General features: G+C 38.8%; 1 protein-coding gene across 8 annotated transcripts in view; it reads left to right on the forward strand.

Moving 5' to 3' along the window:
- Positions 1-27,719, forward strand: part of Grm7 (glutamate metabotropic receptor 7) — an 886,003-nt gene that overhangs the window by 693,751 nt on the left and 164,533 nt on the right. For 7 of the 8 annotated variants that reach the window (XR_001196215.3, XR_005874149.1, XR_005874147.1 and 4 more), the window contains one exon: positions 20,586-21,521. The exons of the other annotated variant lie outside the window; for it this stretch is intronic. Coding sequence is in view for 4 of the 7 variants with exons in the window: in XM_040738573.1 (XP_040594507.1) it covers positions 20,586-21,521 (936 nt within the window). In the remaining 3 variants the exon portion in view is untranslated. The remainder of the gene's footprint in view (positions 1-20,585; positions 21,522-27,719) is intronic. 8 annotated transcript variants of the gene reach the window in all.

Raw genomic sequence — 27,719 nt, forward strand, 5'->3', positions numbered from 1 at the left:
GAGGAGCATAACTAAATACTAGACTTTGAATCTTGAAATTCTTCTAAAAGTGTGTCCCCAGAGCAGTGCTTTTAGTAGATGACATAATGTTCAAGTTGTGGGACCTCCTGGAAAAGGAGGCAAGCATCTTTAAGCCACCAGGAACATGATTTGATGATTGTGGAATCTTCGTGGCTCCCTCTTTCTTCTTTTTTCTCTTTTTTATTATTCTTTTTTTTTTCATTTATTTTACATACCAACCACAGATTTCCCTTTCTCCTCTCTTCCCATTCCCTTCCCCACATCCTGTCTACTCCCCCAAACCCATCTACTACTCCTCCTTCAAAAATGTGCAGGCCTCTCATGGGAGTCAACAAATCAGGTCATATCAAGTTGAGGCAGGATCAATTTTCTCCACCATTTCAAGACTGGGTAAGACATCCCAGTAAACAGACCAAGCTACACAACTGTCACCCACACACAGTGGCCCTAGGCTAGTTCCATGCTCCATAGCTCTCAGTCCACTGTCTCTGAGCTTCCACTAGCTCATGTAAGCTCCTCCTTTTTCTTTTGTTTCCTAACTTGTGATATAAACTTTGCTCTTTCAATTGGTCTCTGCCACTGCACCCTCATCAAACTCACAATTGATCTACTGGGTCTCATACACCAAAATAGCTAAATCCATGAGATAAATCTTTTTTCCTTTAATTCTTCCCTGTATTTTATTATAGCTTTGTAAATTTGTGCCCACAAATTTTCAAAACTTTTTTCTTGTACATTCAGCAGTCATTTTGAGGGTAAGAACAGGTTGGAGGGTAAAAGACACTGCGTTGTATTCTGTCTTGGGGAGCACAGCTCTAGCCTCTTTCTGGTAACCGTAGCTACCAGCTTGCTAGCTTTTCTCATTCTTACTCAACAGGAGGATGTTAAAAATGTTGAAATGATGATGATGGCTGTCTCTTACCATGGTCTGGTTTAGCAGACCACAGAAAGGACAGTGATATGGGGCCGGATAGGAAAGTCACATCTCAGGAAATTATTTATTAGAGGAGCACAGATGCTAGGGTGCTACAGCCTGGGTCCCCTTCTGAGTCTGCAATTTGTCAATTTGGAGCTTTGGCTTCTGTCCCCATCCCCAATATGCTTTAATCTTTCTAAAATGTAAGTGAGAATAACAGAGTAACTGCAAGATGTCACACAAGCTAGCCAATGTCCTCCATTAACAGTCCTCAATGTGTCACCTGCTGGTTTCATCTCAAGTACACCATTACTGTGGAGTCTTCACTGTGCTTCTCATTCATAATAGAGACACAGAGGAATCAAACTTCTAAGCCAGCAGGACAGAAAACACAGCAGGAAACACTCTGCCCAGCTATCTTCTTCATGTGTCCCTCCCATTTCTCTGTGCATTTCCATCTGGCCTCTTGTTACCCATGTACAGGTAGCTTATAATCCCTTCCTTGCCCTTCCCTTTGGTTATCAGGCCCATGTGGATGCCTGACCAAGATTCAGGTTAGGGAAGAAGTGTAGTTTTTATTCTCCCTCAAATTTTGCAAATATCAGTTATTACTTTCCCCCTTGTGAAATGATATGCTCAACTAGCTTTTCTCTAATGGTTTCTTTCAGTCCTAGAAATCAATCTCCCTCTTAGCCAAAAATTAAGAAGTTATTATAGCTTCTTGGTGTTGAGATCTGGTTTTGACAGTAGTATCTTGACTTGGCAAATATTTTCATTCCCAGGCACTTGTACTCAAAGCAGAAGCAGAAAGGTAAAATTATGAAGTAAAATCATGACTCACAACAATGAAGTGATAAACAGCAAGGCAAAGCTCTACTCTCTTTCTCTAGTGTACGCAGCAGCCCTAGCTTATACTCTCCCGTCAACCTTCTGAGAAGACACCCATTTGAAGGTTAGATGCACTGTTAATAATAGTAAAATTTATTGTCAGTTGAAGTGTTTAAAGTAGAACCAGTTGAGATGACTAGTATAGATTAGCTATTGCCTCAGTTCATTTGGCTCTTTTAACCAAATAGTAGTAGTCAGTAGCTGACTAAAAATAGAAATAGACATCCCAGGAGGAGAAATACCAAGACTTCCAAGGTTGAGATGCTGGAAGATTCAGTGTGGTGCAGGCCTGCTTCCTGAGTCACCATGATACCTTCTGGCTGTACCTTATCATGTTGATGAAGGTGAAGCTCATTGTGCCTACTCATCCCATTTATTCAACATTAATGCCCAACTTTCAATGTCAGTACATTGGTGACATTGTAACCTTGTGAATATTGCTGCAAAAAATGCAATTTTCACCTCAAAGGGGGGAGATTGTTGGTTCTGAATTCACACATAGTGGTCATGTCCCAGGAATGTAGATTTAGGCCACTGCAGATTCCATGCTCCTAATTGGTACAGTTTGCTGAACTGAAAGATAGTCATAAATTAAGTCATTTTTCAGACATATTGGTGGCAATGCTAAAAAGGCAGCCTAAAGTAAAGCTGGGAAATATCTGATATAAGGCTCAGATGCTATCTGTTAAGATTCTGAGGCTTTTGGATAAGGAGAGGGGTGTCTGTTAGTGCTTTACAAAGGATTAAACTAATTGTCACAAAGATGTTGTGTCAGGTACAGAAGAGGGAAATAAATGGCTACTGAGAGGACTAAGGATGGTCAAAGATAAATTGGCTCTGGACTTTCAGCATTCCACAATCTTCACCATCATTAAAGTTGTAATTAGTTGCTCAGCCTTGTAGAAGATGGAGCAGAAGTTGTAGTTGCTGGAAACTTTTGTTCACTGGGGATACATAAACATTCAGACCATCTGCTTTATTTATTTTTTTTCTCTGTCAGAGGCACTAGAAGCATCATCTGCTCAAAGATTCATTGTCTTACTGTCACAGTCAATATGTATGGTAAAGTGCCTGGTTCATGGTAAGCTCTGAGTTTCTGCTACCTCTGCTTATAAGTAGCCACCATATTGTGATTTATCTGATGCATAGTTATTGGTCATTTGTCTTATGCCAGACATCTTTCTATAAGGTGAAGGAAGACTCAACCAGTGCAAACCATCATCTCTGCCCTCACTGAATTTAGCATGCAGCAGTGGAAACAGATACAACTGGCACTAGACCTGTGATAAAAAATGAGCTGTGGATGCTCATATGAGGGAAGTGTACCTAATTAGGAAGTGAGGATTGCCTTCCTTTCAGAAGTTGCCCTGGACATGACAGAAGTTTCTACCAAAGGAATCAGAAAAGGATGGCAGACCTTTGACATGGGTCAGTCTTTGAAGGAAACTAAGAAGTGTACCTAGGCAGACAAGGTTGAGGACTTAAGTTCAATCCCCAGAATGTATATAATAAAGCTAAATATGGGGGCAAATACTTATAATCCCAGTACTTGAGGAGATGAGTATAGAAAAAAATCCCTGTAATTCACTGGTCAACAAGTCAATTTACTTGGGGAGTTTCTGGTTCAGGAAGAGATCCCAAATAAAAATCAATACAAAACAAGATGGAGAGGGATAAAACATACATGAAATTAATCTCTTGTGACTACATGCACATATAGACATGAATTCAAATACACCCAAAATTATATATTACATTCTACACACACACATACACATGCACACATGCAGCATGCACATACATACAATTTAAAAGAAAATACTCTAATAATGGGCATGAAAGAAGAGACTCTGGAACTATTACAGGTCAATTATGCTATGGGACAAACCTGAAAGACCCAAATGTGTAGCTCAGAAAAAAAGGGGGAGGGGGAAAAATCAAAATGAAGATGACATTAATGATGATGATGGTGATGAAGGTGATGAAAAGGTAGTGATGATGATGGGAGTGATTATATTAGTCACTTTTTTTTTTGGTTTTACGAGACAGGGTTTCTCTGTATTGTTTTGGAGGCTGGCCAAAACAGCCTCGAACTCACAAAGATCCGCCTGCCTCTGCCTCCCGAGTGCTGGGATTAAAGGCGTGCGCCACCACCGCCTGGCCATATTAGTCACTTTTTGATGTTGTGACAAAACACAATCAAAAGCAGCTTATAAAAGCAGTTTATTTTTGCTTGTGGTTCCACTAGGAGATTCTACCAAAGCAGAAAGGGGTACCATAGTGACAGAAATAGGAAGGTGTCTAATTACACTTATCCTATACAGAGAGTAGAATAAAAGAGGAGGGGGAGATCAGAAAGTAGGCAGAGCCCAACCCATGATGTACTTCCTCCATCAAAGCTGAATCACTTAAAGAGTCCACAACCAACTCAGATAGTGCCAATGACTATATATCAAGTGCACAAATGCATGTAACTATGGGAATATTTCTCATTCAGACTACTGCAGTGATGATGATGATGATGATAATAGAAGTGGTGATGACAATATCTTTAGTAGATAAATAATGCTCCATGTGATAACCAGGAAGTTTACCTATCTGACCAAAGCCCACACTCATTTCATCCTGTTTTCATGTACTCACTAATAGAATTAGTAGATCCACTTTTTGAATGGATCACAATGCCTAAATGTTATTGACATAGCGTAAGCATTACACTATTATCACTTCCAAGCTCTGGATTAAGAAACTAATTACAAGGCTTTAATAGTTAATTCCTACCTGTCAAGTCTTATGAATATCATAGAGTTATCTCTTAGGCTGAGTAATTTTTGAACTGTTGACATGGCAACTGTTTTGTAAAAGCAATGTGTAAGGTTGCTGTCAATCTTAAAAGCAGTTCTCAAGAATCATGCTCAAATATGGCCATTGATAGCAGGAAAATTCCCTATTAAAAGCATGCCCAGAAAAGGGGTTGATTTTCTTGAGAAAAGATGTCAATTTACTCCAATAGAATTTCTGCAGTACTGATTTTGTTTAATCAAATATAACAAAATAATTGAGTGCTGAACAAATGACTTATTATAGAAATGTGCAGGTTGGCAAGGAAGATTGGAGCGTGCCTTTCAGTAATGCATATGTATTAGCGGTTACTTTTTTCATTTAAATGGGCAATTACCAAGGGCCTGGTACTAAGGGCATTGGTAGGATGTGTTATCCCTTACCCAGCTGCTTGGTTTCTCATGCAAGATAAAGGCAGGTGTTTTCAAGTGTGAACATTCAGAAGATTGAAGGGAAAGAAATTCTTACTTCCTATTATTACCTGTCATGTCTGGGAAAGGATACAAACCAAGTCATATTATCTGCAGTTATTTATACAAACATTTTATATTTTAGCAATCTGTAACATCTCTAGAAGCCTTGTTAAAAATATATAACAGGGTCTTGGAAGGTCACTCAGAAGATTAAGTACCTGAAGTGTAATCATGAGGACATGAACATCCATGAAAAAAAGTCAGGCAGAGTGGAATAGACCTGTAACCCCAAAACTGTCGAGAGCAGACAGATGGATCTCGAGGGGCTTTCTGGCCAACCAATCTTACATAAACATTGAATTCTCATTCAAATAGGTACTCTGCCTCAAAAAATATGGTGGGTAGAGGTAGAGAAAGCCTCTCAACATCTACTTCTAGCCTCAATGCTTGCATACATACATATGCACATTATACACATCACTCATACTGTGCATAACACACATGTGCTCAGTTTTAGAAGATATATAATATAGCTCAATATATTTCTCATCTCTGTGTGCACATGCAAATCATATGGAAAGTGTTCCAAATTCTGATGGCTAGAAGGCCTCTAAACAGACCTACATATGAATGTTTCAGAATCTTCATCATGTCCCTCCTAATGTTAACAGAAGTGACTACTACAAGCAACCACTTTTGTCCAGTGTTCTCCTTCCAATCCTCTGGCAAGCTGACTGAACACGTAGGAGTCCACTGTTAAATGTGATCTGCATAACCTAGTGTCTATGTCTGGAAAAATGGTTACACCACCCTGCCATAGACTTGTTAACACACAGCAGAAATTTATTGATTTGGTTCTCTGGAGGACAAATGTTCAAGATGCAGAAGTCTTTGGGGACTGTTTGGGGATTCACTTGGGAGCATGCAGATGGCCAACTTCTTGTTCTGTCCTCCTGTGGCCTCCCCTCTATGCAACTTTAATCTTTGGTCTAATCCTCATCTTATAACCATTTATCTTGTTGAAGTAGAGACCCGTATGTGTGGCCTCATTTAATATCATGTAGCAGGTAACATGTGTGTTTTGTGAATTTGCTTGTGTGTACACCTGTACTTGTGGATACAATCTTCTCACTCTTCCAACATATGTCACTGTGCAAAGATCAATGTTAGGTGCCTTCCTCACTTGCTGTCCATTTTTTGAGATAAGGTCTCTCACTGAATCCTGATTTCACCATTTTATTTATTTGTTTGTTTGCTGGGTTTTTTTTTGAGACAGGGTTTCTCTGTGTAGTTTTGGCTGTCTTGGAACTCACTCTGTATATTAGGCTCACAGAGATCCACCTACCTCTGCCTCTCCAGTGCTAGGATTAAAGGAGTGTGCCACCACCACCTGATGAGTTTAACATCTTAGAAGACTGGCTGTCTATTGAGCCCTCAGAATTGGTCCCCACTGTCTCTGTGACCCTTGATTCCATGAGTCATTGTACAACAGAGGCCAGGTGAGGACTATTGTGCAAAACCAGTCCCACAAGGCATTCCTCTACACACTGTAGAGAAGTGACACTCTAACATACTAAGCCTTGCAGGCCTTGGAGTCTTTACATGGGTCCTATCACTTCACATGCTTATGTCAATAGCTTTCATGTCACAGCTCACAAATTATACCTTCTGCCTCTTTTGTCTCCTGCATAAAGCAACTGCCTACAAGCTATTATATCAACATTTCTTTCCTAATTAACACTTGTTACAGTTCATACTTTATTAATATGCTATATGGTAATATCCATTTATATGAAGTTTGCTTTCTCTAGCTTTACTTATCTAAGGCCAATCCCACTGAGAAAATACTATAATTACTATATGTAAATTATTAATATAAAATACTTGGAGATGAAAATGGAAGGGTCAGAAGTTCAAGTTCATGTTCAACTACATAGCAGGCTTGAGACCATCCTAGACAACAAACAGCTGGTCTCAAGACAAAGAAAATGAAAGAAGGAAAATGAAATATAAAACCTAACACTAGTTTTGACCCTTTAAAATGAGGGAGACTATATCTGCACAGTTTGTATTAGAGTATGTTATAGTTGTATTTTACCTGTTTTTAAAATTTGAGATACAGCCTCATTATTTGAGATCATGCTGGTCTTGTACTCATGGAAATAATCCTTCCTTTGCCTCCCATGAGTTATAGAACCAAAAACGTGTTCCACTATTTATTATGATTTTTAATCTCTTAATACGTAAATGAAATTTATAATATATATACACATATACCTTAACATATTATAGTTTTTTACTGCTCTGATCAAATACCCTGATAAGATCAACTAGAGGAAAAAGGATTTATTTAGACTCACAGTTCTAAGATAGTAGCCCATTATTGTGGGGAAGTCACTGCAGCAGGAACTTGGCACAAGTGGTCACATTGTAAGCCTAGTCAAAAAGCAGAGAGGAAATAATTAATATGTGCACACTTATACTCAGCTCATTTCCTTTCCTCTTATAAACTTCAGTGTTGCCTATCCAGGGAATGATGCCACCCACAATGGGGAAGTCTTCCTATCTCAATCAGTATAATCAAGACAATCCCCACAGACATGCTCACATACTGACCTGATTTAGAGAATACTTTATTATGATGCTGAATATTAATCAACACATTAATTTGTAAATTAAAATAACCAAAATGTGTGTGAATGTAGGATTAGTGATATCTGTAGTTGCAGGCATACCCTGATGATAAGGGTCGGAACCCCTGTACTGCTGCTGCTTGGCTGCCTCTTCTCATCTATATTCCTGTAGTTTAGGCTTCATATATAATTTGTTCACCAACTGTATGGAATTGAATATTACATGTCACATCCACTGGCTGATGATAGTTGTAGAGTAAAGAACGAATATATTGCTTCTCATGATCCATTGTACACTTGCACCTAGGACTTCAGCATCTCCATCCCTTTCTTCCTCCTTCCCTACCTCCTTTCCTTCTTTCCACCCTACCTATCTACCATCCCTGTAGCCAAAGCGCATCTGAATTTCCTATTGACCTTTTACTTCATCTACATCCCTAAATTCAATGTCTATGATTTTTTTCTTCCTTATGTTATCTCTTGGTTTTTTTTCCTGGTCTTATCTTACAGAATGGTTAATATCATTCCCACAGATTGTGTCCCACTATTGTAGAAAAGGAGGCTATGGAACAAGAGAGACATTATTTTAATTGTGCACATTTGTGTGTATATTTGGGTATATGTACTTGTAAATGCAGGTGCCCTTAGAGTCCAAAAGATTGCATTGGATCCCCTGAAGTTACATACAGAACACTGTGAACTGACGGATGCTGGAGCTGGAAACTGAACTCAGAATCTCTGCAAGAGCAGTCTTGCTCTTAACCCCTGAGCCATCTCTGAAGATCCCACATATGTAAAGTAGAATTAAATTCTGTAAGACTTGTATTCAAATTTCTACCAATACACTAAGCTCTACTGAGGAAACATGTTCCTCAGGTCTGTATTCTCATTGTTTCATATAGTACATGAAGAAGGAAATCTTTTTGAATACCTATGAATTATGAGACAGTTGAAATATAATAGTAGAAGAATCATATAAAGGCCACTCATATTACTTCAAAAGCTATAGCATGGAAGATCCTTCTAGGACATCACAGTCCTGTATCCTTTTATGAATATTCCTTCATGCTAAAGCAGTTTTCATAAGAGATATGCATATGCATTCTTTTCGTCTTCCAGCACACCTGGACTGATAAGGTGAGTCAAACATTTTGTTTTTCACTTTCTAAACTTGTCATAACACAAAATGCACAGTAAGTGATTTAAAGGTTACTGTCCCCTTACCTTGGAGGAATAATATATTTGTAAGATATCAGACTCTCTTTCTAAAATATTTTAGTGTTTTGTATACACAGGTACAAATGAACATCAACAGCATAAATACATTTATCTTTATAGCATTCTGAAAAACTTCATATGGTCTGGAGCAGCATCTTGGCACAGTGTGCAACTGCTTGTTTACATGATAGCAAAGATTCATGAGCACCTCTCATCCAGATATATCATTTCTATGTTCTTTGGAATTAGCAACTGGGCCTGGAGTTCTAGCTCTTTAAGCTGTTCTATGAGAAAAGTAGTTACAGAGCTCATTTTATTATTAACTACTGGATTACATGTGCTTCAGAAATAATCTTATTTTGCATATGGTCAGTTTGTGGTAGAGAACTAGCTTTTTATTATAGGGCACTTTTTTGGTACATTGAGCTCTGTCTAGCTAATCTGGGGGGGGAGGGTTGAGAGGCATTCCACATGTTCTTCAAATGAATGTATGGAAATAACAGTTACAATAAGCTAAAATGATAAACCACAGCTTATTATAATGGGACAAAAAGGAAGAAATAGATAAATTCCTCACCTTAATCGATTATTGCCATTTTAAAATACGTTCACACATACAATCATGTGTTTCTTATAACTCCATCTCGCTGGTGAGGAAATTAGCCTCATAGACTTTCATTGATTCCCCAAGAATGACTCAGCTAGTCCTGGGAGACAACACTTCTGTGCACAAAATGTGAAGATCTGAAGTGATGGTAGCATATAGTCACAGCCTTGAGTGAGCCATCTATTGCTATTGCAATGTCACTGGAGGGGGAGAAAGTGTCATAGGATGCTGAGACAATATGTGACAGGTGAGAAAGCAGTGGTTTGTCCTGTCCAAAATGAATAAGAAAGAACTGGAGCAAATCAAGGAGGAACAGTCTTTCCTTAATCTAAACTATCTCTAAGTTTTTAATAAAATAACATGCACCAAGAATCCTTTGACATGTCTGTATGGGAGTGGTGGTAGTGGTGGTGGTGGTGGTGGTGGTTTAGGTGGTGAGTTGTGTGTATGTGTGTGTGTGTGTGTGTGTGTGTGTGTGTGTGTGTGTGAGTTTGCATATGTACATGCTAGTACACATATATAGAGAGGTCAATGTCAGGTGTCCTCCTATATTGCTTTTTACCTTATCTTTTGAGATGAGAACACTCAGTGAGATTAGAGTTCACTGAGAATGACCATAGGGTTCACAGATGCAGCTAGGTTAACTTGCCAGCAAGTTTCATGGACCTGTTTGCCTCTGCTTCCCGAGTGATGAGTTGAAGATGCACTTTCAGGACCAGCTTTGTGTGTGGGCACAGGCATTGAATAAAAATCCTCAAGCTTTCAAACACCTGACTAGCTGAGCCATCTCTAAGCCTCCTAAAGTGGTTCTTTATTCTATGTTCCTGAGCTTTTGCTGAGGACTAGAGTTCATCACAGTGACATAAGTGAATCATCTCTAATAGTTGCTACAAAACATTGTCAGTCCTACACTGTCTATCCTTTAACTTCAAAAGACGGAACATAGAAGTTCAGAATCTGAGAAACCTAGGAAGGAGAATGAAACAAAGAGGAAATGCAAAACAAAAGGCCTTCTTGTCTCTGATGGGAGAAACCTACTGATCAGCATTCTTCTTCCCTAACCTGGCAGAGGAGGTGCCTCATCCCAGGTGAGTGTGTGAAAAGCAATTTGCAAGTTGTCTTCAGCAGGAAAACATTAAAGAAGTGCTTGAGATGCATAGAAAAGATTTAGTGTTAGAGATACAAGGGCTGACTTCTGTTGTTCTTGCTTGCATAGTTTGTCATATTTAAAGCAGCTCAGACTCAGAAGGCTCAACACAAGGAAGAATGTTCAAGGGCATAAAAGAAGGTATTTTTTTTCTCCTGAGGATTTATGCCTTTCTATATTAATCCTGAAAATTCTCTCTTGTGATAGAATCTGCCCCAGGTTTCATATCACATTTTATGTTTTGTAGAGGATTAGAAAAAATAGATATTGGTGGTAGTTTTTTTTAAAGATGTAAGTAGAGGGAGAAAAAAGAGTAATGGCATAGATAAAATAATCGGAGATTTCAAATAGGGAAGAATCCATTTCTGGCTTGGCAGCATCAAGGAAATTATGGGACCTTTAGAGTATTACAGAGGAATTAGGGGAAACAACTCTTATTGTCAAAAGGAAGCCCTGGCAAGCTCAGCCATTGGGTGGAAGATGGCATGGAGAGCAGTTGGCTTGGGGTTAGGGAACTTGACTACTGGGCAGTACAGAAAGCTAACTGACAGTGCCTCTAGCAGAGAGCTTGAAACACATAAGATTTTAATTGGAATCCACACTTACCTTTTTCTGCTGCTATTCCTGGAAACTGATTCAAGGGAAAGGCCAGTTCAGATACCCTCTCAACTATTGCTAGGAGTCTTAGCTGGGGTCATTCTTGTATATCATTTCAAAGTGTTAAATTGTGAGGTTCAAAAAATGGAAGTCACTTCAATTTAGTGACTATGCTAAGATTTGAAGACATCCATCTCATCGCAACTTCCATGTTGTAAGTTCCTTTGGGTACACAGAGTCAGATTGGAAGGCATATAGAGAAAGGGTGATAGCCACAAAGTGTTTAAATATGTACAGTTTGAACTAATTTGACTTGTAATGCTGGTGCCATTTGGCTGGAAAAAATGAACTCAAAGAAAAGGTGTGGGTATTAGAAAAGCTAGTTACATGGAGTGATGTAATCACCACAAGATGTTCTTATATAAATAACTAAGTAGTTACTGTGTCTTAGACATAATGCTACTTCTACATACATGTCATCTTGCTTAGCTTTCAAAACATGTAACTCAGGAAATACAGACTCCATGTAATCTGCTTGTCTTTGACCAGACTGTCTGGAGGTGAAGGGGACAGTGCTTGGCTCTAGAGTGTGATTTCCCAGCTCACAAACTTTCTATTTTGAGCTGTAGCTAAATTTACCAGGGGAGAAAGGTAGTCAGGAGGGGTGGTAGTCATCTCTCCCTGAAAGTATGTTCTGTCCTTGGCTGTGGCTTGCACATGCCTCATGTTCTTCCTTCTCTACATTGTGCTAATTGTGTTCACTTATCCTCTACCTAGCAATTGGGTGCTTCACATTTAATTCCCTTTCTTTCCACAAGAAAATGTCAAGGGCATTTCAACTGCAAATGTTCACTCTATAGATAGACATGCATTGGATGCAAAGAAAACAGATGGGTCTTGAAAAAGCACTTGTGGATCTTTTGCTATCTTATAGAAGTATTTTTCATTTCATTTTTTCCTAACTGATACATAAAAATGAAGGAAATGTATACATTTATGAAATAAATTCCATTTTGATAGAGATACTGTATGAAATTTAAATCAAATTATATGTACTTATCTCCTTTAACATTTATTAGTTTAATGTCACAAAGGTATTTTGTTTGTTTTTAAATGAGGTTCAGAGAGAGTAAATAACTTGTTGGTTATAGCCATACTGGGACTTGAACTCATGTCCTTTTGATTTCACCATATATTTTCATGGGTGCAGTCTGAAATATTCTGACAGACCTGGAGATATTCAGATATAAGATAATATTTTCTCCCAACCTTGATGGCAAAAAAAAGAAGATAATATTTTCTCCCAGCTTTTGACAGATATGTCATTGTTAGCTATTATCAATGTACTGTACAAAAGAGTCTATCAGAGCTTCATGCTCACTGTTCAACAGTGCCATACCTCTCTACCTCCTATTCCTCCCAGGCTCTACTTACTACTGTTCTACTGCAGACATCTAGTTTTGATTACAGAAAACTTGCTGATAAATATTACTTCATTGACCCCTCCCTCCCAGATGCTGAGATTATAAAGTGAAGGGAGGCGTGATCTCATGAAACTTACACATTAGCCGAAGAGATCAAGTTTAATCAAGTGACCGTTTTCAGTAATGATATTTTTTGTTAAGTGCTGTGAAGGATCTTTAAGGGTTTATAAAGGGGAGACCTCATCCAGTGGGTTTAATGGCCACTGAACAGTGACCTGGTGATCCCAAGAGGTGTAGGACATTGTGTGTCTATATATAAGACAATATGGGCAGGAAACTTGGTAGAATGGGGATAAAGGAGGGAGGGTGAAGCCACCTTATGGAAGTCCTGACAAATTATGCATGGCCATCCAGGAGTCTTAAGAGCCTGAAGGGATTAAAAGCTGGATGCCCTGATCAAGGAAAAATCTCACTGCTGTGTGTGTGTAGAGGGATTAAGAAATGGCCAGTGGGAATGTACAACAGTTCTCACCAAAGATATAAGGGTAAAGGTGAGAAAAACTGATTTCATTGTCAAAAGCTAGGGCAGGTTTCTGTTGTTGTTATTTATTTTCTTTTGTAAAAAGGTGTGGCCCTTATTTAGAATGGGTCTTCTGTCCAACAACAAAATCCCTCACCGTCATAAGATTTAGCAAATTTTAGATATGGTCATGTTGACAAATTTAGACATCACAGCCACCATTAGAGGGCAGAAAGTGGGCTAGGGAGAGTCTAGAAGAGTCTTTTCAGAGAAATCCTCAAAACAATCCCCAAACTAAGTGGAGCCCAAATCCAGAAATATTCCCAATTGTGGAGATCTGCAACTGCAATGGTTACCACTTTTGAACAGCCAGGTAAACATTTTGGGGGACTGAGAGATTATATTTAACGAGGCCAGAAGTAGACTAGAAGAGTTACTGTCTTTGTATTTAAATGTATTATTTTTGTTGTTGTGGCTGTTATTATTGTGTGCCTGTGTATGCATGTGTGTGTGCATGCATGCATATATGACATGGCACATACGTGGCTTTCAGAAGTTTCTCTCCTACCATGTTGGAATTGGAGATCAAACTCAGACTCTCAGTCTAGGCAGCAAGCTCATTTCCTGTTGAGCTATAGCACTGGTCCATTAAGCTCACTAATTAGCATAGATTTCTTCATAATAACCTAGTTCGTTATAAAGCTTAGCTCAGAGATCAGTTTGTTAGTTGCCTACTGAAATGATCCTAACCATGAGTTCAAACACCTAGAGACTGGGAAAGTCTGTTTTAGTCTTCAGAAGGCTTTGAAGCATTGGGGTGACTCTGGTAAATTCAATCTACAAGCAGAGTTGGAACACTGGTGTAAATTTAGAGTTGACTTGGTGTTAGTATTGCAAGGGCTTGCAGAAGGGAGAAGTTCTGAGTCCATTCTTGTAGGATCTGCTGCATGTGAAGGGAAAATTCCTGATGATACAATGCACAAGACTTGCTTCTTGGAGCACATTAAGAAAGGATGATTGCTGTAATTACAGGTTGTGAAGAAGTTGAATCTGCATTAATGAGTGTTTTTATTATAATGTAGAGGCTTTGAAATTCTCTCCTAGTCTCATTTAGCTGCCAAATGTTTAAAAATAGGGCCCAAGGTTCAGAACATATTGAGGTACTTCAGAATCTGTGGAGGCTTGAATGAGGAATGTCACTCATAGTCTCTTGCATTTGAACACTTGGTCCCTAGTTTACTGCATTGGTTTTGGAGGTCTAGTTGGTGCAGCCCTGCTAGAGGAAGAATGTCACTGAAGAAAGACTTGACGTTAAAATACTGCTACTGGCTCCTTGTGCTTTCCCTGCTTGTGATTGGAGTTGAGGATGTGAGTTGTCAGCTTCTTGCTCCAGCCACTGTGTTAACTGCTAGTTGTCATGCATTCCTGCCATTATGGACTCATCTCTCTGGGAGTGCAAGACCAAGTAATCCCTTCCTTCTGTAAGTTGCCTTTATCGTGGTTTATTATCATAGCAACACAAAAGTAACTAACACAGAAGTCTCATGAAACTCTTAATGCTCCCACCTTCCCCAGTTCTAATCAAAAGTCAAACTGGCTCTTTCCTTCTATAGACAACTATACTTTCCTGTGCATTGATTTTTAAACACCCCCCATAAAATAGACTAATTGTACTTTAATGAACAAATGACATTTTAATTACAAAGCTTTTGTTGATTACCTCATTCCATTAAAGTTCTAATAAGTCAGAATAATATTGCAAGGGATTTAACATTTATGGCTGCAACCAGCTTGGTTGATGGAGTAAGCGCTGGAAATATGTAAATGGAATTTCAGCAGGAAGAGCATGACAAAATTTCCCTTTTGATAGAAAGTATTTGTGTGAGAAAAGGTATAAATGACTTACAGATGAAAATGGATACATCAAAGAATGTTTTTTAAAAAGTCCTTTCTCTGTTTGATTTTGTCATTTGGCAGCACCTAATTTAGCTTTTAAAATTCTAGTGGCTCTATGATCTACATATTCCTTAAGGAGAAACTCTTTTCTAGGATTAGAACACAGTTTTATCCCAAGTACTTCAGGTACAGAATGTGGAGCCAGTGGGCATTAGTAAGTCAGAAGTACTGGGCAAGCCTGCTTTTCTAAATCTAGTATTTTGCTGTTCATTTCTCTAAAAATGCTCAGACAAGTGTTTTCCATCATGTGAGCGTATCCATTTCTCTTTTCTTCTGGAGTTCCCAATTATTTGGGTAAACATTGGTTTCCTTTTTGACGTACCTAATAGTGCTGAAGGGTCAGCAGGTACTAAACTCCAAAGTCAGAAACAGTTACTTCTTTGAATGTTGGATCATAGTTAGTAAACTGCCCTTGAAGAGATTGTTGTTGTTTCATGTTCAAAGTTTCAGGGAAGAATATAGGTAGATTTGGGTGACGTAATTTGCCATCCATACTTAGTCCTTTACATCTGCCTGACTCTGATGAAACTCATCATCCCACTGCCTTTGAAAACTTTCAGTTTTGGGGTTCAAGATGCTGAGCTTAGTTGTCCTTTTGGAGAAGATATTTATCAGAAAAGTCATTAATACCATAAACATAACTGACAAAAGATAAGCCCACATGGCAGTATGAGGGATTCTCTCACATGTCTCAGAGGAAGTAAGGAGAACTTGTGGCACATGACATGAGTAGCCCGAAGTACTTACTGTCACTGAATTAACTGTGAGGGTGAAATGGAAAAAATGTAGAAAAATGGCATACCTTAATTGTGGAATGTAAATTTCTATAGCTTTACAAACTGTTGAAATTAACAATCTTTGCAAAATGGCATGGCCATCAATAATATCCTTCATTGTATGTCAGATCCTGAGTATATGAGCTACCTTTTGTGTATCTTCTTTTCATGGTCTCAAAGTGACCATGATGTTTCCAAGCACCATGGGGGCACATGTCACATCTCAGTGGCTATAGCTTTGTTCTTACTTCAAGACCCACATTACAGATTCTTTCCTTATCAATTAATCCAGCCAGCATACAATCTGTGCACCCTGGCTTGTGTTCATTATTGGCACCAGAGGCAAAGTTCTTTTTTTCTTGCCTAGAATGAAGATCTCAACAGCTCTTCCCCATGAGCCAGCTTCTGTGTAGATGATGTATCAAATGGTCACAACCTTTAGTTGTCCAGGAGGACAACTAAATTTAAGCCTATATGTTCTAAGTAAGATGTTGTACATCCCTGTCTTTTACCCAATCTTTTCATATATAAAATTTGGCTTCCCATCCAACTGAAAAACTCTTATTACAGAGTTGAAAGGAAACTGAAACTCACCAACTTACTGCCATTTTGCAAACAAGATTGGTGTCATACTTGATTTTTTTGATAACTATAAATGATAATGATGTTTCTTTTTTTCTTTGTCTTTCAAAAATTTCCATTAATTTTACATACCAAACATAGTTTCCCCTCCCTTCCTTCCTCCTGCTCTCCACACCTTCCCCCCACCCACTTCCACTCCTCAGAAAGGACAAAGCCTCCCTTGGAGAGTGAACAAATCCTGGCATCTCAAATTGAGGCAGGACAAAGACCCTCCCCATGTGTCAAAGCCAAACAAAGCATCTCACCATGAAATGGGCTCCAAAAAGCTATCTCATGTACCAGGAATAGATCCTGGTCCCACTGCAAAGGGCCCCACAAAGAGACAAAGCAATACAACTGTCACCCACATTCAAAGGGCCTAGTTTAGTCCCACGCAGGCTCCCAAGCTCTTGGGCCAGATTCCATGAGTTCCCAGGAGCTTGGGTCTTCCATCCCTATGGGTTTCCCTGTCACTATCCTGATCCCCACTGCTCATTCAATCCCTCTTCCCTCTCTTCAACTGAACTTCAGGAGATCATCCCACTGTGTGGATGTGAATCTCTGCATCTGCTTCCATCAATTATTGAATGGAGGTCCTATGATGACAATTAGGGAAGTCACAGATCAGATTACAGGAGAAGGCAAGTTCAGGTACCCTCTGGGGTCATGCTTGTAGATTCCTGGGAATTTCTCTAGCACCACCTCTCTCTAATCGTTACCCATGGGCATTAGTAGCCACGATTTATTGTTAGAAGATACACTGTTTTATCTGTATAGATGGTAGTAGGCACAGCCAACCATGTGCATCTCATTTCCTAGAAAACTAGGGCGCTTGCTACTGTCAGAGGATAATATTTTCAACTATGTTATTTAGTAACTTAGGGAGTAAATTTAGGCTTCTGTTCATTTGAAGCAAGAGGTGACTTTGTTGCTCTAATATATATAATTAAAGAGTTGAAATTGACTTTAAATGAAAATTGAAAACAAATTAAGCAATCACTCAATGTAATGCCTATGGTTATAGCCCTTATGTATATTTAGATACACTGAGAAAAAATAAAACAAAATGCCTGCATTTCTGAGCGTTTTATTTTATTCCAAGTAGAAAACACAGTGTGGTGACAATGTTTAGAATCAGTGTAAAATATTCCATGTAATGATCACTTGCTTTGATGTTCATACATGCAATACACTAATGCCCATCGATTAAATGTAATGGTATCTGTTAATGTTGAAGTCAGACAATCACAAATTCAGCTCATGGAATTCACTTACTGGTTTTATTCATTAATCTTCTCTAGTGACCATGACTAGACTACTTTTATTTGACATTGGACAGCATTTGTGTTAATAATAGAAAAAATTTTAAGTGTGCCTACTTCTTATAACCTGACACTTGTAAAGTTATTGCCTATCATTTTCTGTCTTATTACAATTTTTATTTCCTTAATTTTATGACTTTGGGATGGCAGCCAATAGCCTACTGCCTCAAAAAGATATTGTTTCAAATGAACTTATTATGGCTTATATTTAGTTAGATTTATTAGTGCTGACTTGGGTTTTGTGCTCCAGCAAACAAATTCATATGAAAGTACTCAAAACATTCTTGGAGCTCTGGTACAAGTTGAAACCTAGCTGCTTGCTAAGGACGTTTTGATGTTTCACAGATTAAGCCACACATGTTTGTTTGTTGAATTAGGTCTTGTAGTAGGACTGTTCTTTGGGGCACCAGCTCACAAATAATAACATGCAGATTTATTATTAATTATGAAAGCCTGACCTTAGCTTAGGCTTGTCCCACTACCTCTTAAAACTTAAGTGAACCCATTTATAGTAATCTACATTCTGTCATCCCTAGCCTCTTCTTTCCTCTCTGTGTCTCACTGGTGAATGTCACCATTCTTTGTCTAACAATTCTCTCTGGCCAAAGTCCCCCCATACCTCCTGCCTAGGTGTTCAGTTTTTTACTACACCAATGTCAGCAATACATCTTTACACAGTGTGAAAATATTCCACAACAGGGTCTTTTGGTTCAAAGTGTGAATGTTACTCAGATACAAACATTGATGGCAGCCTTTGCTGCATTCCACATTAACAGCATCAAAATTCCAATGACTGATGAAGTTTATTTCATTCTTCTCTTACCTCCCAAATATAGATTCTAAAAATGTTTTGAAGTTTCTAATATCTTTCCAATCTATCTTTGGTTCAATTATATTAAAATTCCAATTAGGTCAATATGAAAAATTCAGTTAGACAAAATCAGCCATATCTCTTTGATGGGATTTATTTGTAAAATAATTAACTGATTGTTTATCTTTTTAAGTCTGTTTCTACTGAAAATATGTAGTTAGTGCATCTTGTATTCAGGCTCTAATTATAGGCAACAGAAGTACAAATCCTTCTGATGTACCATGGATGAGGTACCAGGGGTGAATACATTGTCTCACACCATGACATAGTCTAAGCAAAAACTACTTATAGACACTACTCTATACAAGAGCTCAGAGAGCCCCCTCTGTTCTCATCTCTCTCTGTCTGTTGACCTCTTTTCTAGCACATTTATTCCTGCAGCCACAAGCACTGTCCAACAAGGACAAAAATTTTTATTTCCTGTAATCTCAAGAAATGAAATGAAACTAAATTATCTGATAGGGACACAGGGATTTCATGGATTGGAGTTTGAAACTTGACACTTGTTGACAAGGGTTGTGCCTAAGCAGTCCTGAGCAGTGTCACTTGGGATCTTCTTGTTAAGGATATTCATTCTCAGGCCCTGTTCCAGACTCTATGAATGAGAAAAATCTGGGACTAGATCTCATCAAGACTCATAGAATTCCCTCCAAGTAACCCACTACACATGTTCAAGTTAGAGAAGAACTATGGTGTGTTATCAAGCCAGGCCTAAATCATGTACACACCTCTCAGCTTCTGTGTGCAAATTACATTCCCACAGGGTAGAAAAGGGATGTGAGGAGCCCATAGCAAGAAAGAAAGATATATGGAGTGCTGGCCATGAGGGAAAATGGCAGTGCCAGTAACATTCAGTTTAGCAGCAAAGTCCTCCTTTGTGTGCAACAGCATTGTTTCCCAGAACATCACTAACTGTGGTGACTTCCCCAGAAAGCCAATATTCCAACACAACCAATACACTTTCCACTCTCTGTTGTGCCACAGAGACTCGGTTTCAATTTTGTCTTTAGAGAGATGCTTGGCAACCCTTTCAATGTTTCCAGACCACAATCCTAACATTTCCTTACTCAATACTTTTTGCATGCTGTGATGTGGTCCATGAAGCCTAAAATAATGAACACTATTGCTGTTCTCTGGTAAGAAACAAGGTGCATCTGTCTGTTCCAGCAGCTCTCAATGACTGGGGCCATTATCTGAGGGATTTTGACAGGCTCTATAAAATCCTGCAAGGGAGTAGTAAGCACTGGCACATTATCTAAAAGTATACTAAGCCTCTGTGTGTGTGTGTGTGTGTGTGTGTGTGTGCGTGCATGCGTGTGTGTGTGCATGTGTGTGTGTGTGTGCGTGTGTGTGTGTGTGTGTGTGTACACCTATTTTGGGGTGTTACTGTTTGTTTTGTGTGCCTCTCCCCAAACTTGAGACTTTTGTGCTGATCCTCCTGGAGGAGTGTAGCACAAGTTCTAATTGACCTTAAAAATAAAAACCAAGAGTCAGATATTAGGGGGAGAAGGCAGAAAGATCTGAAAAGCAGAGCAGCCAGTCACTAGAGTTCCATCTCTATGAAATCCTCAAACTGAAAAGAGATTGAGTTCTTGTGTCCTCCCAATTTACCATCTCCTCTCTCTGCCCAGCCATACCACTACAGGGGAGGCAGTTGATCACATGTCCATGTATTTCTGTTTAGCTGATCTGGAGAGTTCCCTGTGCTACTGCTAGCTGCAGTAATGTTGGTATTGTTTGTCGTTGATGCTTTCTATGATTCTTATCTTTTGAATGACAAGCCTGCTTTTTCTCATTTCTTATGCTATATACAGATAGAGGACATGCAATGGGGCAAAGGAGTCCGGGAGATACCATCCTCTGTATGCACATTGCCCTGCAAACCTGGGCAGAGGAAGAAGACACAGAAGGGGACCCCTTGCTGCTGGACCTGTGAGCCCTGTGATGGATACCAATATCAGTTTGACGAGATGACATGTCAGCACTGTCCCTATGACCAGAGGCCCAATGAGAATCGAACTGGCTGTCAGAACATCCCCATCATCAAACTGGAGTGGCACTCTCCCTGGGCTGTCATTCCTGTCTTCCTAGCAATGTTGGGAATCATTGCCACCATCTTTGTCATGGCCACTTTCATCCGCTACAATGACACACCTATTGTCAGGGCTTCTGGGCGAGAACTCAGCTACGTTTTATTGACTGGCATCTTTCTCTGCTACATCATAACCTTCTTAATGATTGCCAAACCAGATGTGGCAGTGTGTTCTTTCCGGCGTGTCTTCTTGGGCTTGGGCATGTGCATTAGTTATGCAGCCCTTTTAACAAAAACCAACCGGATTTATCGCATCTTTGAGCAGGGCAAGAAATCAGTGACAGCTCCCAGACTCATAAGCCCAACATCACAACTGGCAATCACTTCAAGCTTAATATCAGTGCAGCTTCTAGGTGTCTTCATTTGGTTTGGGGTTGACCCGCCCAACATCATCATAGACTATGATGAGCATAAGACAATGAACCCAGAGCAAGCCAGGGGAGTTCTCAAATGTGACATCACAGACCTTCAAATCATTTGCTCTTTGGGATATAGCATTCTTCTCATGGTCACATGTACTGTGTATGCCATCAAGACTCGGGGTGTCCCAGAGAATTTTAATGAAGCCAAGCCCATTGGATTCACTATGTACACAACGTGTATCGTATGGCTTGCCTTCATCCCAATATTTTTTGGCACTGCACAGTCGGCAGAAAAGGTAAGTGAAAATATCTCACCGTGCATTTCAGAAATGTCTGCTTCTGTGAAGATTGAAACAAAATTGACTGTGTCTTCCAAAGAGATTTATATATACAGAATAGAAGGTTTAAAATTATAAACCGTTGGACCAATAGCTTGATAGTGCAGGAGTTTAAAATTTTCAGTAGGATATTCCCCTTTGAAACTACTAAAAAACAATGACATGTGACCTTTTCAAGTAAATATATTTACATAAAATTAGTATAATTAGGTATTATCCAGGAGAAGATGATCTAGTCTAACTAAATAAAGACTTCCTCCCCACTCACCTGCCACTCTTGTTCTTACATGAATGTTCCTTTAGTATATTATTTGGCCACAGTACCTATCTTCCAGGTTGGCTATTAATTCATGGTGTTCATTTGTCATTATTAGCATCACTACAGATCAGCAGTTCTCAACCTGTAGGTCGGGACTACTTTGCGGGTCAAAAACCCTTTCATAGTGGTTGCCTAAGAAAATCAGAATACAGAGATATTTATATTAAAATATAACAGTTGAAAAATTACAGTTATAAAGTAGTAACAAAAATTTTACAGGTTGGGGTGACCAAAACATGAGGAATCATATTAAAGGGTTGCAGCATTTGGAAGGAATGTTGAAAAGCACTGCTATAGATATTCTGTCTTTTTAGTAGCTCATCTAGGCTGTTGCTGTAGATATAGTGCACAAACTAAATGGTGCATTAGAGTTGCCCAGTTGCACACCCATCAAATATAACCAGATAGGCTGATAGATAAGGATATCAATTATTCTGTATAATTTTCCTGACAGTGTAGTATACCTTAATCTCAACAAGCAATAATAATGGGATCTAGAGTTTACAAAGTGAAACAGGAAAGAAGAGAGAAGAGACAGAGAGATCAGACTATCAATGTTTGTGGTTGGTGCAAGATACAGTTAGTATACTTGTCCTTGCATGTACTAATAAATTAATGAGTCTATAAATTATAAATTAGGTGACCCTCATATGCTGTTTTTAATGTGGTTAATGTGTATTTAGCTATATGTGTGATTTGCATACTAAGTATGTAACCCTAAAGTATTGATCCTAGACATGACTCATAAAGGAGAGAACCTTATTAGAAATTAAATGCATTGAGTGCATAGAACATCAGGGTCCGTTGTATTGCAATTTAAACTGAACAATATGCTAATGATTTTTATTGTTTTTTTACTTGTGTGTGTGTGGATACATACACATGTTCATGCAATAACATGCATGTGATAGTCAGAGGATAACTTGTAGGGGTTGGTCCTTTCCTCCTACCATGCAGACATCAGGGGCGGACTCTAGGTCATCAGTATTTGCGGCAAGCTCCTTTACTTGATGATCTATCTTTTAGTGCTTGAACAAAGCTGTTAAGTGTTTAGAGCCTTAGACAGGGAAATCAGGATCAAGTTGGAATACATAAAAACTTATACAATCAATACTTCCAAAAATTGGTTTAGTAATTCATTAATATCTCTTTTTCCTATGTGTACTTTATCCAAGATTCATGGCATTTAGCTAGTTTTCCTGCTGAAATGATGTCCGTAACCTAAACTGTGTGATTCCAGAACTATAAGCTTGCCTTTTAAAAATAGTTATCTCATGAAACAAAGCAGAATTCTCAAGCTAAGGACACTGAATATCTCTAGACTATGCGGTTCATTGTAAAATATCTTAGAGATAATTCTTCCAAAATATATAGTCATTGAACACTGGCTGCTTACAATAGTTTTTTCAGATTCATAAATTGTCTGTGAAACCAACTTGAATTTCATTTTATTTCCTCACCCTATCCCTGGGCCAAGGGAATAGTAAAATATAAATTAGGGTTCTGAAATGCAATAGAGATAAAAAAATTGTAAATATATGTTGGTAGGTTGGTTACTAATATATTTTTGTTTGGAGAGGACAATGATTGTCATCAAACTGCTAAAACATAATTCTTTTGCTGTTAAAAAATGTCATGTGCAGAAGGTTAAAGGGATTAATTATATTCTTTTACTTATTCTCAATGATGTAAAAGTGTCTCAGTAATATCAGAAGTATATCTCATTGCATCCTATGTGCTTTTTCTTTGTCATATAAAATATAAGAATGACGGCATAGCGTTTGAACTATAGATTTCTGTAACGTTGCTTTCAGTAATGCTATTTCTGTGTTATTTTATCCTTCATTTTTAGCCATTTCTATTTATGACAGTGGGGCTTTTAGAGATAAGATCACATGTGTGATTCTTTACAAACCTGGAACTGATTCTAGTTTCTGTTGATGACATTTTGCCAGTAGAACCAGACCAGTTGGCGAAATTAAACTATCTAGACAATATCATTTCTAATCACTCAGTTTTACAAAACTTACTTCTCTTTGTATATTCTTCATGGCTTATAATGTTTTACATGGCTCATTGGCATAAATAAAAGTGCTGAACTAGGAGAAATGGATTTCTAGATGAAAATGCACACATCTTAATGACAGGCATATGGCTAGAGAAACATGAGTGATCAATTAAGAAAATCACTCTGTGTATATGCAACCATAGCATATAAATTATGCAAAGAGGCAAGTTGCCAAATGAAACAAAGACATCACAGCAAAATGCATGTTGTCTTATTTTTTTGCTAAGTTGGCAACCTTACAAAGTCACAGACATTTTGTTTTGTTCTGATTTAATAGTTTAAGTACCCAAAGTAGAATTCTATTGTCTCAGAAAAAATCAACAGTAAATTCTGTAATAACTGTTTACTGTGCTGCAGAATTGAAACCCACTTTGATTCTTCTAAGGATAGCTCTGTGAAATTTCTCACTGGTTGATTTCATTAGTAAGAACACAAAGACCAAACAATGTTTTTATTTTCAGTGTAAAACGTCATCCCAGTGAAATTTATTTTTGTTTTAGGAACAATGAAACGATCACTGTTACCTCGATTGATCATTGCTACCCTATGACTTGCTAGAATTTGAATCCTTAAATTTTATCAGAGATGGCATGGTAAACTTTAGCCACACTAAAATAGATTTTAGAACTTGGAAATTATCTATATGCATGACCATGAAAAGATGGGGCATGAGGAGGTGTGGGAGGGAGAACTGTGGTTGGAATGCAAAATGAAATTAAAAAAAACTTAAAAAAGAGTCCACATAATAGTATGAAAAGTGAAATAATACTATGGTAGAGAATAGTTAGTCTTGTGTATTATGTTGTTATTATGTAATTGTATCTTGGCACTGTCTGCTCAAAGACTAGATTGTTCTCTATGAAAAACAATGATTTGGTCAGTGGGTATAGTGTTAGAGGGAGTGGTCTGCGCAAAAGTTGATGCTGCCAAAATTTCAGGGACAATATAACTAACTGATCCATTTTTCTCAAGCTTTGTAAGCACTTGTTATCTGAAGAAGTTTCTAGATAAGTTTATACTATATAACCAATCAATAAAACTGGTACATATAGGACCCAGTCTCACAAAATCATGCCCCCTGATAACATTATAGTCATAGTTTGAGAAAGCGAACTGTGTTGTTTGCAGCACAGTGGGAGAAAACATGTGTCATTGCTGTAAGCATCAGGCTGAATCACTGGTGTAAGCATCAGGCTGAATCACTGGAATTAAGTGGTGTTTGTCTGTACATTGTTCTTTCATGTGAGCGGTGACATAGGCTTTGTCAAGCTGGATTGTACATAAGGAAGCAGGACTTGGCAGATGGGTAGGGGACTGGAGGTCTCAGAGGCAGAGGACTGTGCGTACTGTGGGGTTGTTTCTCCAGGAATATGGTGAGAAGAGGAGGACTAGTTGAAGCAATTGAGGGCAGGAGGGCGTTCATTGCTGCAAGTGGAGCTGGTTTCAAAGAAGGAAAGTTATGTTCAACATCAGGTCTGCTCGCAGGGCATGTTTCTGCACGTATCAGAACAGAATCAGGCTGTGTCTCAAATCTTCAATGAGAGAATTCCTTTTTTCTAACAGATAAGGACCCATTCTACTGCATTATAGATGATGGCCATTGATAGCAAGCATATGAACCAGTGCTGGGACCAGACATGATAGTAGGATAGGGAGATAGGAACTTTTCCTGGGAAATTGAATATTGTCCTCCACATATGAAGCTAGCTCCAAAAACGTGATCACAAAGAGAACCCTGCCCCTACTGGGATTAGAAATGCTATGACATGATAATTCCACTCCCAAATCTCAGAGTTTATCTGAAGAAGTATCCTCCAGCTGTTGTCACTAGACCAAACTCACTGGATTGAACTGGAGTTGTTGTTTTGTTGGTTTTTTCCAGTTCTTGTGTGTGTGTGTGTGTGTGTGTGTGTGTGTGTGTGTGTGTGTGTGTGTGTGGTTTTCCTAGTTTGTTATCAGTTTCTGTGATAAACACCATGGCCAAAAGCAACTGGGAGCTGCAAAGATATTGATTTACTTTATGCCTCTGTCGTGGTCTATCAATTATTGGGACAAGCAAACCTGAAGCAGAAACTGAGGAAGAAACCATGGAGGAAAGCTGTTTACTGGGTTGATTCTCATGATTCTCAGGTTGCTTTCTACAATGTCACCTTCCCAGGAGTGGTAACCCACCACAGTGGACTGGGTCCACCCATATCAATAATTAATCAAGAGAAGGACCCACAGACTTGCCAACAGACCAGTCTGATGGCAGCAGTTCCATAGTTGAGGTTCCTTCTTCCTAACTGACTTTAATTGTGTAAACAAAAACTCACCAACAAAGAGGGCTTGGATTGTTTTGTTGTTGTTTTGTTGGCTTTTTTAGTTGTTTGTTTGTTTATCTTGAAAGAATGGAGATTTCACTCTCCAATCCAGACTATTCTGTAATTCACTGTGTAGGCTAGACTGGCCTGAACAGTCCATCACAGTTTCCCTCTGCCTCCAAAGTGCCCAGGACTATAGATAGAAGCACCACATCCAGCTGGTTTCCTACAGCTTTAAAGAAATGCTGTGGTGGGGAAATACTAGCAAAGACAAGCACACTTTCAAATTTGTTTAAAATACATTCTTTCCTCCCACATAGGCCATGCTACTATGCTTCTTATGCTTAGAACCATGGTAGAGAGTTAAGAAAACATTGTTCCCATATGCGTTCCAGAAGCCCTAATTAAAAGGGGCTTTGAATAAATACTCAGTCATGTAGAACATGCCACAAACATAATCCCCAAGATGCAAAGCAGGCACAGGGACAAGTCACTTGCTCATCATGGCAAGTATGACAAATAAAGTGGAATACACAGGCAGAAAACGGGAAAATACAGCAAGGCATTTGAAATGGCCTAGCAGACAGAGTTTACAGCAGGTGATACAAGGAGAAAGGGGGTCATTGCATTAAGAGTAGGCTTAACTCTTGCAAAAAAGAGACTGTAATAATAAAAAATAAATTAACGTCATTTTGCAAGCAAAATTTGAAACAATGTGTACCATGACAAGTCCCTCCAACATTGAGAGTTGCCAAGAATCATATTTACTCAATGTCATGGGCCCTGGGAGCTGAAATCGCCACCAGGAATACATCTTCAGCAGAGTGAATCCCCAGCGGGTGCATTAAGCTGCAAGGAGTCATCTACCTCATGCAGTCTCTGCTCTCCAGCTCTGTCGTGCCAGGCTACAGAGAGAAGGCAGTGGTGCAGGAAAAGCACTAGCGCCATATGCAAGCCTCTGTCTACCTCCTCTGGGGCGATGCAGATCTCACAAAAATGTGTACACAGAGAACCATGGGCATTTAAAATTGGAAGTGTCTCACCTGCCCACTGAAGATGAACAATGAGCAGTGTTGAGAAGAAGATAGCAATAATAAGAACACTGTGAAATAGTTACTGTAAGAAAGGGAGTGATGATGGCACTCGAAGAAAACCAGAAGGGCCAGAAAAGATAGAGTGGGTTCGAATCTGCTTTGAACTTCTGAATGTAGAAGGAAAATGTTGGCAGGCTCTGCGTTATCTTGCATTTTATGTACTGTTGCTTTGTTATTTAAATATACACATGCTTTTTTTAAAAAAAATTTCAGTTGTTAATCTTATTTTTTTATTTATTGGCTTTGCTTTTCTGTTTGTTTTGTTTTGTTTTTTTGAGACAGGGTTTCTCTGTGTTGCTCAGGCTGGCTGGCCTTGAACTCACAGAGATCTGCCTCCTGAGTGCTAGGATTAAAGGTGTGAGCCAGCACACC

The sequence above is a fragment of the Mesocricetus auratus genome, unplaced genomic scaffold (assembly GCF_017639785.1).
Source record: "Mesocricetus auratus isolate SY011 unplaced genomic scaffold, BCM_Maur_2.0 Super-Scaffold_100676, whole genome shotgun sequence".
In the NCBI taxonomy this organism is placed as follows: Eukaryota; Metazoa; Chordata; class Mammalia; order Rodentia; family Cricetidae; genus Mesocricetus; species Mesocricetus auratus.